This window comes from Dryobates pubescens, chromosome 2 (assembly GCF_014839835.1).
Source record: "Dryobates pubescens isolate bDryPub1 chromosome 2, bDryPub1.pri, whole genome shotgun sequence".
Taxonomy (NCBI): domain Eukaryota; kingdom Metazoa; phylum Chordata; class Aves; order Piciformes; family Picidae; genus Dryobates; species Dryobates pubescens.
In genome coordinates this window covers 38223154-38236933 of record NC_071613.1, presented here as the reverse complement: position 1 = coordinate 38236933, position 13780 = coordinate 38223154, and the positions used below count along the sequence as shown (strand labels likewise).

General features: G+C 57.2%; 1 protein-coding gene across 2 annotated transcripts; it reads right to left on the bottom strand.

The window, feature by feature from the left end:
- Positions 1-6670: 6670 nt before the first annotated feature.
- Positions 6671-11483, bottom strand: CHPF (chondroitin polymerizing factor). 2 transcript variants are annotated; one of them, XM_054175320.1, is made up of 4 exons: positions 11150-11483; positions 9375-9939; positions 8997-9179; positions 6671-8548 (listed from the first exon to the last, which is right to left on the bottom strand). In XM_054175320.1, exons 1-4 carry the CDS (start codon positions 11464-11466, stop codon positions 7286-7288), a joined length of 2328 nt encoding a protein of 775 aa, XP_054031295.1. In that variant the 5' UTR covers positions 11467-11483; the 3' UTR covers positions 6671-7285. The 2 variants fall into 2 exon arrangements, with proteins under 2 accessions (XP_054031295.1, XP_054031303.1); XM_054175328.1 differs by lacking the exon at positions 8997-9179.
- Positions 11484-13780: the final 2297 nt, after the last annotated feature.

Here is a 13780-nt window from a genome sequence, read left to right as displayed (position 1 = left end):
TACAGCCCCCATCATCACTGTTCCCAGCCAGACCCCTGCACTGTGACACCCACCCCCCGACTCCAGTGATGGCCCTCGATAGCCCCCAAGTCCTGCCCCTGTCCATCGTGCCCCGCAGCCCTCCCCGTCCTATCCTTGCCTAGGTGTTGCCCAGAGCGGCCCATCCCTTGGTGCAGCTGCCTGGCACAGGCCAGGTGGCACAATGGGGAGTCCTGCCCTCCCTCCCCTGCCTGTTGCCGCTGTTTTGCACTGTGCACGTATCCCCTGCCACGCTCCCACCCCTCGGGTGCTGAGCACCCACTGTGCCTCCCCCAGACTGTACATGGTTAGGAGGGTGCCCCGTGCCCAGCACCACACAGCCCAAACTGCTAGCCAGATCCTTAGCCAGGACTGGCACCCACAACCTTCCTGCCTGCCCTGAGGTGGCAGGACCCACGGCAGGACCCACAGCAGGATGCACAGCACTCCTGTTGGACATTGCCCCCTCCCCCTCCACTGTAGCAGACACCAGCACAGGGCAAACTGCCCAAAATATCTCAGGAGGGGGGGCAGGCTGGCAAAGCTCCCCTCAACACACATACACGGCAAAAAGGGGGACCCCAGGGCAGGCATTTGGGACCTCTAGGGGAGGCTGGGGTTGAGCCAGGTGGCCCCTGGCCCTGCTGGTTTGATGCCCATGCCTGGTGCCCACAGCTGGAACATACCACATTGTGGCCAAAGCCATAGATGCAGGAGGAGCCATCGTCCTTGCAGCTGCCGAGGCCACACATGTGGAGGAGACAGGACAGGGACAAGGGACCAGCCTGATGACACGTCCAGCAGCCCTGACTCTGGGCATGTGCAGTCAATGGCCCCCCAGAATATGCACTCACATGGAAACATGTTCCCTCTGGTTGCAAGGACCAGGCTGTGTGGTGCCTTGTGTCCCATGGCATGGGTGGACACTCAGCAAGCCTCCTGGCAGGGCAGGCACAGTTGTGCTCCCCAGGGAGCCCCTCCAGTGCACCCTGTGCCAGCCTCACATGTGGTTGCCCTCCACTCACCTGCAAGCAAGAGTGTCCCCAGAGGGGTGCCACACATTAGCCCAGGGACATGCCATGGTGTACTGGCCAGCCCCACACCAAGGTCTCCTGCAGCAGGCCAGGGCTGAGGGGGTGCAGGATGTGGCTCCCTCCCTAGCAGTGGGAGCAGCCAGCCCCAAGCGGGGTCGGTATGGGTGCCACGGTGGGAGGGCCGGTGCAAACACCCTCATGCTGGTGAAGGTGAGAGATGCGTGTCACTGTTTTATAAATGTACAAATGCTCCCTAATAAAGAGGCACAAGTAAGTCCAGAGCTGCCTGTGAGGGCTGGGGGCAGCAGGAAAGACTGAGAGTTGGGAGAGCTGGTCCCACACCGAGGAAGGCGGCAGAGGGACCCAGGAAGCGTTTGACAATCCTGTGCTCACGTGCTGGGCACCACAAGAGACAGTGTGCTGTGTTGCTTGAAGGTGAGCATCTCTGCACTGCTGCCCACAGAAAGCCTTGCCTGCTGACCAGCTCTTTAAGCCCCAGCTTCTGGAAGAAGCGTGGTGGTTGCTAGCTGGACACCAGCAGCAGTAACTGCCAGAGCCCTACCCTAGTCCTCAAATCACTTCCCAGGGCAGGGCAAACACTCCAGCAGTGCCCCATCAGATTCTATCAGCTCTGGGTAGGCCATGCAGTGGGGGAGCAGGGCCCTGCCTCCTGCCTTGAGAGGGTGCTTCAGTACTGGGGGCAAGTAGGAGGGCAGAAATATGGGTTGGGGGTGCTTTTGGAGGTGCTTCACAGATGCCTCATGCCAAAGCAGCACCTCACACCCCTGCCAGCACCCAGGATCTGCTTGCCATGGGGTGCTTCCCCATGGTCTCCATGGCCCCTCTGCCCCCATGCCAGTTCCCAGTGCCAGGCACAGGTTCTTACGTGTCTCTGCCCTCCCATGGGATCATGAGAACAGTGGCAGTTGCTCTCTGCCCCTTCAGCACCCACTGCGGGCCATGGCCTCTGTCCCTCTAGCTAAGGGGGAACAGTGCAGGTGAAATGCCAGGGGCACTACCACCCATGGTGGGACCTCCGGCAGAACCCCTATGGTGCCATGGGCAGGGGTGCAGGGTGAAGCCAAAACAAAGGAGGCAGAGGATGAGTGGGGAAATGGGGTTTCCTGCTGGGGCAGGGCCCCAAGGCTTTGCCTGGCAGAGGTGATGCTCCAGCTCCTGTTTTCTCCAGAAGAGAGGTTGGCCAATGTGATGCCCATCCTCAAGAAGGGCTGAAAGGAGGATCTGGGGAACTATAGGCCTGTTAGCCTGACCTCAGTGCCTGACAAGGTTGAGGAGCAGCTCATCCTGAGTGCCATCAAGCAGCGCGTACATGACATCACACTGTCCTGTGAGAGGAGCATTAGGCTTGGATCCTGAAGGGAAAAGTGCAGAAATAGTTGCACCTTTCACATCCTTTGATCACCCAGTAAGAGAGTGAGCAAAGGTGCCTTTGGGGTCCACTGTGACAAGGCTCTACCTGCCACTGGGTCCTGACCCATCTGCCCCTCCAGGATGCCTCACCATGAAGCCACCTTCACCCACACCCAGGCTATGAATGGGAGCTTGTGCTGCCTCCTATTCTGCAGTGAAGTCTTGGTGGAGGACCTGAGCAAGGAGGGGAACAGGACTGTGCAGTGAGCCCCATGCATGGCACTGGAGGTGCTAGATGTATCAAAGAGACTGGGGAAGAACCAGGTCCTGATATAAAACCTGAAAGGCATGGTAGTACTGGCTGGGGAAGACAGGAAGAGTGAGGGCTGTGTGCAGCACTATGCCATGCTCACCAAGATGCTTCAGCCCCTTGTCTTCCAGCTCTGGCAAGCAGCTTGTCAGAAAACTCCCTCACAAAGCCAGATCCTACATCCATGAGAAAGCAGAGGTGATTTTGGAGGAGCAGGAATGAAGCACAGCTGAAGGAAAGGATCACACGTAACCCATCAAGGCTCCCTGTGGCTGCCAACAAAGAGGCTTCAGGACAGGTCTTGGGAGCTCTGTAGCGACTTAGCAAACATCAACACCTCTGTTCTTTAATTTGGCAGATTGCTGGTGACACCTATAGACTCCTGACTCCTGCCACCACCAAACAGGAGGGGTAGAAAAGGTGAACCCCATGTGCAAGTGGTGCAGTGCTAAGGAGGACCAGCAAAATGACCCAAATGTAGCACTCAAGGGCCATCCCCAAGTTCTAGTGCTGTGGACCTCGGTTGCCCCTTCCCATGCTGTGCTCATTCACAGGTCACCAGGGGTTCAGTCTTCCCCAAGGACAGGGGTCACTGCCACCCAGTGCTGGCCAGGTTGAAAAACAATGTCAGCCCAGTCCCTCACTGCGTGAATCGCCTGTAATGAGCCACATGAAAAGCTGGAGCCTAATTAGAAGGGGATCCACTACAGTGAAACAGGTCCTTAATTTTAACAAGTGCAGTCCTCTGGACAAGTGCCAGGCACCCAGCTGCAGCAGATTCTGCTGCACTGTCAACAGCTCCTGTGGAGGTGACAGCCTTGGTGGATTCAGCTCCTGTGAGATGCAGGGCCATCCCAAGGGAGGGTGCCCCAAGATGGAGATAGCAGGGATCCCTTCTGCCCACAGGAAGTGCCCATCTCCTTGGGCACTTCTCACCGTTGCCACACACCACAATTACAGCTGTTTGCAGTGAAAAACTGTGTTTCAAGGAAAAGAAACCATCAGGCTTGGGAGCGGAGTGACTGCACGTGAGCCCTGGAGCGCAAGAAGCGGCCTCACTGCTGCTACCTCCTTCCCAAGTGCCTCCTGCCTGGAGATGCTGTCCTAACAGGTAACACTTGGATAAAGGAGTTTCAGCATCTCCTGATGACCTCCGTGTGGCAAGCTAGCTGCTTTGCTCCTGCTTCCCCACAACCCCCTGGCTTGGAAAAAGGACTCGTGCTGCTCATTGGCAGGGTCAGACAGGGGACACTGTTGTGGCCTAACCCATGGTGTAGAGTCCCTTTCGTTACCACAGTGCAGGAAGGAGAGGAGAGGCAGATGCAGGTCCAGCCCTGATGCACCCAGTTGGTCCTTCTCATGCTTCCAAAGGTCTTTGCTCTGGACTGGCCCTTCATGCCCTCTTCCAAAAAAGTGCCCAGGAGGCACTTTGATTGCTCTTCTCGAAGGCAGTGGTGTGGTGAGCAAGTAATGCTTTCAAAACCATTTCTCAAGGGACACAGAAGCCTGTGGGCAGCAGCCACATGACTTCTCCTTCCCTGTTTGGAAAACTGCCCTTTTGCTGCTCTGTCTCTGCATCTATGTCAGAACCTGCACTGGTTCTTACATACCTGTTGTATGGAAGCACCAGTCAAACCTGAACAGGGATTGCAGAAAGTCCCTATCTGCTCAGGTGCCAACAGCAGCACCTGGAGCCGCTCCTTCCCATTTCTTTCAGGAGTGTCACCGTCCTGGTCTGGCATTCTGCCTGCACCTGCCAGCCCTGCATGGGCAGAAGCAGGGCACAGCACAGTTGTGCCCATTGTCACAGTTCTCTGTCATTTCCCAGTAAGCCCATTTACTTCACAAGCACAAGAAGGCTGTTCCAGGCCCCAGCCAAGCAAGCTCCTGCCACCAATGCCCTTCCCAAATCTTTGTGCATCCCTCCCTAGGGTTTCAACATATTTTGATGCTGCAAATAACCTGACAAACACCAAAGCAGCTTCAAACCCTGCAGCTCCTTTCAAAAGGGAGCAATAAGTGTGCTGGGAGTGCCACCAGCATTGTCATTAGCTCATATGCATGCTGGAGCTGGGGGGGGGCCTTGCTGGTGTTGATAGTGTGGAGCACTAAGTATGCAAATAGCTCGAACTCGTCTGGGCAAACAGCAATGAGGAGGCAAGAGCAATTCTATCTGCACCATCCTGTGACAGCTAAATGACAATTCTGGAGTTCTTTTTGCAGCCAACTTGATTTGAAGCCAGTTTGCTTTATTACCATTTGGATACTCTTCTAACACCTAATCACATCCAACTCCTAGGTCTGCTTTTCAGAGGAGAAATGTATCTGTAACACCTGCATCCGTCTCGCTCCCTCTGTCCCAGATTCACATTTAATGGGAGCTAAGGATGTGCTTGGGGAAGATCAAAAATAGAAATATTCAGAGCAAGCTAATGGTTCTCCTCTGAAATATAATAAAATTATGTTTAAACATCTCCTCTGCTACACCACGGATAAGAAGACAGGAGCAGGAATGTACAGATGAGGCATCTTTGGGGAAGGCACATCACACAGCCCAGGGCCCTTCCCTGAGTTCCACTAACAGCCTTGATAACTAACAGCAAGTAAGTTCAGTTAATTTTCTTGGGCATGTCTCTTTGATACATCTGCTTTGTACAAGTAAAATGTGATGAGCAAAGGGCTGGTAGGAAGGCAGGAACCATGGAAATCATGCCTGAAGCAGGCAGCACAGCCACAGGACCCAGCCCCTGCTTTTCATACTGCAAATAGGAGCTGTAGGTGATAAGATGACGAGACAGGACCATAGTGCTCCACCCAACCCAGAACTGGAAACCACAAGATGTTTTGAGTAGCCCCAAGATGCAAAATGGTTCACAAAAAGCAGTGAAAACAATGCAGAGAGGGCAGCTCCTGCCCTCATGATTCAACACAGTGCTTAGCTGGTATTTCTGGCCCAAGAATTTCCTTTGGAGCTGATCCCAGATCCTTGAAGGCAAGGCTCACCCAATTTGGGCATCCAACCTCCACTCTAACATGTGCCAGCGGTCCTCCATTACTCACGTACAGCTCACAAAGGCTAGGGGACAGCACATGTAGGAGTACACATGGCTGCAAAAGCCCTCACTATAGTCCTTTTCCATTCACAACTGGAGCTGTGGAAACTTGTGGTCAGTGAGACTACAAACTTAAAGGCACCAGGAGAGAACAAGGCATTACCCAGAGCTCAGCATACTGCATGTGGGTAGCAGGGCTTCCCATGGCAAGGGGCTCAGCATCGTGCTGCACCACCAGTGCCTGGTAGCAGACGGTGACAGCTGGACAGTCCTAGGGACCCTGGGCATCAGAGAAGGTGCAAAACTACTGCTGCAAGCCTCTAGAGGTTCAAGTAGGTGTGTCCAAGTCTTGGCCTAGTGCTGGACAACCTGTGTAAGCTGACTGGCTCCCCTTGGCTTCAATAAGGAAAGGTGTTCATCTCCCAGCTGGCTTGGGAAAAGCAGCATTCCTGAATCATTTCAGCCAGCTACAGCCAGATCCCTGGCAGGGTAGCTGGAGGTGCCCCAGGGAAGAATGAGCCAGACCACAAGTTCATCTCTCCCTTTTATTAGTGTAAATGTCCCACTCCCCCCTCCTCTCCCCACTATTAAATACAAACCAAGAGCAGAGAGCTGCTCCTCAGTCACTTTCTCCTTAGGAGACATGCAAGCAAACCCTCTGCCATTCACACCAGCACTGAGCACCACGTCCCCTGCTCCCAAGGGCTGCCCTCTGGTGGGGAGGGCTACCACTGTTGGGAGGCTCTCATCCAAGAGCTGCAATCTCCGACGTCCTATTAATACTGCGAAGGCCAAGGCGGCCAGGGTCATGGTTCCCATGGGGAGCAGCTCACAGTACATGAATACAGCAGGATCTGGCACCCCCTACATCCACTACCCCTGGACTCCCCACCCCAACTCACCAGGAGCACTCCAACTCATCAAATTGCAAAACCTCAAATCCAACCTCCTTACTGCTCTTTTGGGGTGGCATGTTCCCCATCCTGCTGTCCCTGCATGACCAGGCCTATGCTCCAAGGGAACAAGAGGCACAGCCCTGTCCAAGGGTGTTGGGGGAATCATGTGGGATTGCCCCCATCTCCATGGCAGATACAGTCTAACAGCAGAGCAGCCTTGGGCTCTGCATGACTCTGGTTGAGGGCGGACAGCAAGGAAGAGGGCAGCCCACTGCCCTCCAGCTGGGCAGCAGAACCAAGGAAGAGGGACAGAGCTGGTGGCAAGCAGCTCTGGGGTGAGGAGCCAATTGTTCCAGCTCACAGCTCAACAACTCTGGCCCCACTTCACCATGGGATCTGCACAGCTGTGCCATGCCAGCAGGATCTGGGCACCCCAGGCTGGTGGACCCTGGCCTGGGCAGCCTCAGTCGGGCAAGTCACAAGCTTGGGCACCAGCAATTCCTGAAGCTGCCAGGAAGAGGAAGACAGACTTTGAGCAGCAGAAGAGGTGGGGTGGGCAGGCAGGCATGGCAGGTCAGGGCCAGCTTCTCCACACCCTAGGGTTCAGGTGCTGTTCCCTTGCTCCTGCTCAAAAAGCACCATGGCCAGCTGGGAGCGAGAGCCTACACCCTCCAGGCTGCTCTGCACGCATCGATGGTAGATCTCCTCACTGAGACGTGGATTGCAGGCCTGGTGCCGGTAGTGCTGCAGCAGGGCAGGCTCCACAGCCCGGAAGACATGGAGGTTGGAGTACTTGATGAACATGTCATAGATGTCCAAGGTCTCAAGGATGTCCTCGTTCTCCTGCACGTCACCCACCATGCGGGTGCGTGCTGCCATGTAGTCGGCATTGTAGAAGCAGGCCTCGTGGAAGACATCACGGTCGAAGCGCCCCGCATCCCGCAGCAGGTCCAGCGTGGCAGGTGGCACCTGGTTGTGGTAAGCAATAGCAGGGTTGTAGCCCTGGAAGTGAATGGGGAAGAAGACCTGCCAGTTGTTAATGGTGTTCATCCGGCAGCGGTTCAGGAAGTCAACAGTGACTTCTGTCCCCACACCCGCCACAAAGAAAAGCGTGTCCACAGGATGCTTCTTGGAGATTATATCCATGACCTTGATTTGGGAGGGTGCATCTGTCTTAACACTGATCCACGGGATCTTCACCTCCACATACTTGCGCTCATACTCGGTGATCTGGGCCTTCACGTGGGCAAAAATGTCATTCTGGGTGACCTGCTGTGCCTCAAAGGGGTCATAGATGAAGAGGAAGGTGAGCACTGCATTCTCACTGCTCTCAAAGGCAGCTGCTGCGTAAGCCTCCAAAAAGCGTGCAGCGTGGTCCCGGTCATGAGCAGTCAGTGGCAGGATGACGTTGATGCGGCTGGCCTCTGTCACATAGGGCATGGGGATGATCTCCACCTCACTAAGGGGCCGCACTAAGTGCACGCGCTTGGTGACGGAGCGACTGTGACCCTTCTGGGTGACCACCTCCACCTGGAGGTCCAGCGTGTATTCCATGCCACGCGTGGGGTCGAAGCGCCGGTACCCATTCACCAGCTGCTGCTTGCGGATGTGGAGCACCGGTTGGTACTTGCGGTTCAGCTCCTCCATGGCTGTGGCCACCACGTCGGCCACATCCGCCAGATCTGCGCCGCGCAGCTCACACTTAGGGGAGCCGTCCATGCAGGCATAGACCTGCTCCTCTGTGAAGTAGTCCCAACGCAGAACCTCAAAGCGAGTTTTGGGCTGGAAGGGGGGTGGGATGCCAACAGGCCATGTGGCACCATGATCTCCATCAGCAGACAGACTGCTGGCATTCTGGATTTCCAGCTGCAAGAGCAGAGATGGAGTGAGAGCCAAGGTGGGTGCAAGTAGGTCTTCCAGCTCCGGCTGCAGGCAAGCTGATTCCCAGCACTCAGGGATCAGCCACTCCTGGCCTAAAGACCAGTGCCAGAAGAACTCTGCCTTCAGCCTGACTCCTGTCCAGCCCACTCAGATTTCCTCCAAATGGCACCTCAAATATGGTATGGCACCTCCATCATCAGAACCCATGCCCTCTCCCACCCTTCTCAGCCTTTGCTGGTGGACCTCAGCACCCTGCCAGCTTCATCACCCTGAACCACCAATGCAGCCCCAGGACCTATCCAGATCCAAAGCTGCTTCTCAGCCAGCACTTCTGCCCCTGATCCTGTCCCACAGCAGGTTCAGGTGAGAAACCCAGATGTTAGAGTGGAGAGGCATGACAGGGGGAGCCCAGACCCTCCTAACCAGGTCTCACCTGGAGCTGCTGGATTTCCTGGTAGGTCCTCTCAAGCTCCACTTGTGCGAAGTACTTATGCAGCCGATACATCTGAAGGGGATCCAGCACGGGGTGGACAGTGAAGGCACTCTGGAACCGAAGGTCAGTCTCCCGCTCAGGGTCCACATTCTTTCCCAGCTCAAAATAGTGATAATGCAGGCCCTGCACCAGGCAGGAGAGATGGGTCACGATCAGCCCCGACTCATACTCCCACTCCACCAGGTGCCAGCACAGCCAGATAAAAGGATGACAGGGTTACAACGGTGCTCCTCCCAGGACCTAGGAGTCCATGGGGAGGTGCGAAAATACACTGGGCCAGATCAGGCTCTTGAGGGCCATCCCCACTGCAGGACCTACCTCGTGCTCCTCAGCACAGTTGATGCCTGTGTAGTCGATGATGCAACGGCCCAGCCACTCATCAGGCCGAGCACTGAGGATGTCGTTGCGGCAGCTCTCCAGGTGCTGCTGCAGGAGCAGGAGGAGGCTGCGGGACAGCAAGTAACCGAATCCCCCATAGCAGTAGCGTCCCTCAGTGTCCCCACCGATGAATTCCTCGGGACGGCCAAGGTAGAGGTGGGTGTCGATGCTGAGGTGGGCAACCAGGCGGCTGATGCGGTGTGCCTCTGTGTAGGTATCATCCTGTACCATGAAGAACCAGTCAAAGTCGTTCACATAATGGTCCAGAAGGTACCTGATGGTCTGGTACATGTTCCAGATGGGTCGTTCATCGCTGTGCGTCACCACTGTCATGCCATGGGGCATCTTGCGGCCCCTTGTGCCTGTGAAGTACACCAGGCGCTCCAGGCGGTGGGCCAGCGTGCGGTTGACTGCCACTCCCAGCGTGTTCAGTGTGCTTTTGGAGGTCAGCACACCCACGAAGAGCCGCTGTCGCATTCCCAGCTCTGTGCTGATGTACCGGGTCCTGCAGGAGTGAGAGAATTTCTGGCGCCAGGGCACAGCACCTGACCTGGGCCTGCACCCTCCCCATTTCCCTCAATGGCACCGGCCTTGGTTCCTCTGCAGAAATTGCTCCCAAGCTTCAGTCACACAGGCAAAATATAACCCCAGGGGCACTGGCTGCCATTATTGCTTGGGGCAGTGGTACAGTAGAATGAACCAGAGGCTCACAAAAGGCTGAGCACAGATACAAGAGGAAAACAGTGCTGCATGCTCCAGCTCTAGCAGGGACATGACCCGCTAGGCACCCCACCACGCTGTCAGTCACAGCCAGGACAGCTAAGCTGGGAAGCACCCTGCCAGGTGCACTCCTCTCAAGCAGGCAGGAGAGCCCACTTTGCACTCCACACAGAAGTCAGGCACCACTGGGGTGGTTGAAGCCAGCATGAGGCCAGCTGTGTCCCCCTCCCCACCACGGGCCCCAGCTGCCCATTCACAATGACTTTTAGGTTTAATTTTCCCAGCCCAGTGCAGTGTCAGGAAGCGACCTCCCCCCACCCGGCCCCCAGTCGCTGCCTGGCACACACTGGCCCCATTCAACCCCCTCCATCCGCCCACCGCCTCGCCGGGACAAGGAAGCCCTTTCACTGCCTGCTCCCTGTTATCCCGGGGACGCTAGGACGGGCTGCAGGCTGGAGTTTGCAGCGTTGGCTGGGGATGTGCCATGGTGGGAGGGGTCCCTGTCAGGGCAGGGCAGAAGAAGGACTGGGGCAGGGTGTCTGGCAGTACGTGCTGCAGCAGGCAACCTTTGCACAGCAGGCAGCACCGCGGGCATGAAGCTCTTCCACGGGCATGGCGCTCTTCGGGGCGCTCCCGAGGCAGGCAGCGGGGATAAGCGGGGGTGGGGGAGTAGGGAGTAGGGAAGCAGAGGGGAAAGGTGACTGCAGTTAGAAAAATCCGGCGGTAGCCCGGGCCATCTGCAGAGCTGAGAGGATGCCGGGTCACCTGTAAAGCCCCTCAGCACCAACTCAGCGGTGGACAAGCAGACAGCCCCCAGTACCAGCCTGGAGAACAGGAGCTGCTAGCCCCCCAGTACCGGCCCACATTCAAGCACCCCAGGCTGGGCCGCAGCTGCTCCCATCCGAAGTTCAGTTAGCGCCGGCCGCCCTTCTTCCGCCGGTGCCCAGCTCCCCCAGCCTGGCCCGGCCAGGCCCGGCCCGCCCTGGTTCCCGCACCTGATGGCCTTCTTGGCGGCCCTGCCAGGGCTGGGCGGGCGATAGGGAACGACGCGGGGCTCCCAGCTGTCGGCGCCCAGCCCGGGGGGCACGGCGTTGGGCCTGCGCGCCGCGTTGCCGTTGGTGTTGCCGGGGCCGAGGGGCGGCGCGGGGCCGCCGTCGGGACGCGGGCGGGCGGCGGCTGCGGGACGCGGCGGCCGCCCGCAGGGCTCCTCTACCCAAGTGACGCTGAGGAGGCTGAGAGTGAAGCCCAGCGAGATGCCGATGGCCACCGGCCCTGCGGGCCGCAGCACCGACAGCACCAGCGACAGTCGCATGGCCGGACAGGGAGCGGGACCGGGAGCGGGACCGGGGGCGACTCCGGCTGCCGCTGACGGCGCCGCCGTCCGACGTGTCACCCGCTGTCCCCGCCCCGCCCGCGTCACCGCGGAGCACAGCGCCCCAGCCAATGGGCCGCACCCCCTCCGGCGCGTCAGGGGGCGGTGCGGGCAGAGGAAGGGCCGGCGTGGGGGCGGCGCTGCGTTGCTAGGAGACCGCCCGGCCCGGCCGCCCCTCGCTGCGGGGCAGGGGCCAGGCACGGGGGCGGGGCAGGGAGAGAGACCATCCCGCCTCTGCCCTCTCCCGCCCAGGAGACGTCCCGTAGAGCCGTTTAGGTTGCAAAGGACCTTCAAGATCATCGAATCCAACGGTTAACCCCGCACTACCAGGTCCACCACTAAACCATGCCTACATGTCTTTAAATATCTCCAAGGGTGGCCCGGGCGGCCTGTGCCAGTGCTTGACAACCTTCTCAGTGAAGAATTTTCTCCTAATATCCAACCTAAGCCTCCTCTTGACCAACTTGAGGCCATTTGCTTTTGTCCTATCACTTGTTATCACAGGGAAGAGACTGATCCCCACCTTGCTACAACCTCCTTTCAAGAATTTGTAGAGAGCAATGAGATCTTTCAGCTTCTTTTTCCCCAGTGCTCTCAATTGCTCCTTGTAAGGCTTGCTTTCCAGGCCCTTCCCCAGCTTCCTTCCCCTTCTTTGGACCTGCTCCAGCAAATCAATGTCCTTCTTATTTTGAGGGGACTGAAAGTGGACACAGTATTTGAAGCGCACAATCACTGCTCTAGCTGTGCTGGCCACACTGTTGCTCAGAAAGGACAGGATGTTGTCGGCCGCCTTGGCCACCTGAGCACACTTCTGGCTCATATTTAGTCAGCCATTGATCAGAATCCCCAGGTCCTCTTCTGCCAGATGTCTTTGCAGCCACTCTGCCCTAAGCCTGTAGTATTGCAGGGGGTTGTTGTGACTGAAGTGCAGGACTTAGCACTTGACCTTGTTGGACCGCATGCCATTGACTTTGACCCACTGATCAAGACTGTCCAGATCCCTCAGTAGAGCCTTCCTACCCTCAAGTAGATCAACACTCCCATCCGACTTATTGTCATCTGTATATTTACTAAGGGTGCACATCGCTGAGGGGCAGACCACTGCCCAGTACCCAGCACTGGCCAGGCCACAGTGTTCACCTCTGCTGTTGGGGGGCAGTTCCTGGGGGGCAGCTCCTGGCCATGGCTGCCTGCTGGCTCAGAAAGCATGTTTGGCAGGGTTGTGGCCTGGGTGAGGGGGAGACATGGTACCTGAGCCTGCTTAAAGGGTGGATTTCCCCAGGCAAGTGCCGTGGGGCTGAGGAACAGCTGGCTCTTTGTTCCCGGTGCTGGAGGGGCTGCCACAGAGTCAGCTGGGCACAGCTGCTGTCCCTTCCCTGGGATAGCCCAACCCACAATGCTGGCGATTTTGTGATAGTCTTGAAACACTATGTTCTCCTTCTCAAATTGCTTCCAGAATGCATGGGCAGTGGTGCTGGACTCCTCCTGGGTGTCCTCAGGAGATGATTTGTGGCTATGAGTGAGTAGGCTGGATGGGTCTGGGGCCAGGAGCAGTAAAGCACCAGCCACAGGCTGCAGAAGGAGCTGGTCATGATGGCAGCCTGGGGAACAGGCATGCAGGAGAGCAAGCAGTGGATGGAAGACCTTTGCATGCAGAATAGCAAACTATGCTAGTGCAGAAGGAAAGCAGGCAGAGTAGCAGAAGATCCCAGCAGCAGGGACCCTTATCCTGCAAGTCAAAACAGGACTGAAGAGGAGGGCTTCTCCAGCAGACAGCCCCTGTGAATGCTCTGCAGCACAGAGCCACCTGCCCACCAGCTGCCAGACTGAGCAGGTCAGGGCAGACAGAGCTGGAGGAACTGTCTCAGGGCAGAGTTTGCTGCATACACAGAGCCTCCAGCACACACATTATCCAACCCAGAAGCTGTAAGGCCAGCAGCCCTGCATGTGTGCTTGCACCAGGCATTACTGGATAAGAACAAGAAGGACAACCTGGCCTTTCTGCCTGCTCCCAGCCTGTGGCTCCACTTCCAGCATTCTCACAGCCTCTGGGGCTCTCAGGTACCTTTGGATTTACTCTGGCTGGTGGGGAGCACATCCCACCCTCCCCATGAATACACATCCTGCCTGCCGTGGAGAGTGCTTTGACCACAGAGCATGGCAGGAAACCAAGGGCAGGCTGGAGCTCACTTGGCTGGAGAGTCTCTTTCATTTTCTGGAACAAAGCAGCCTGTTTTCATCAGGAAGTACTTGG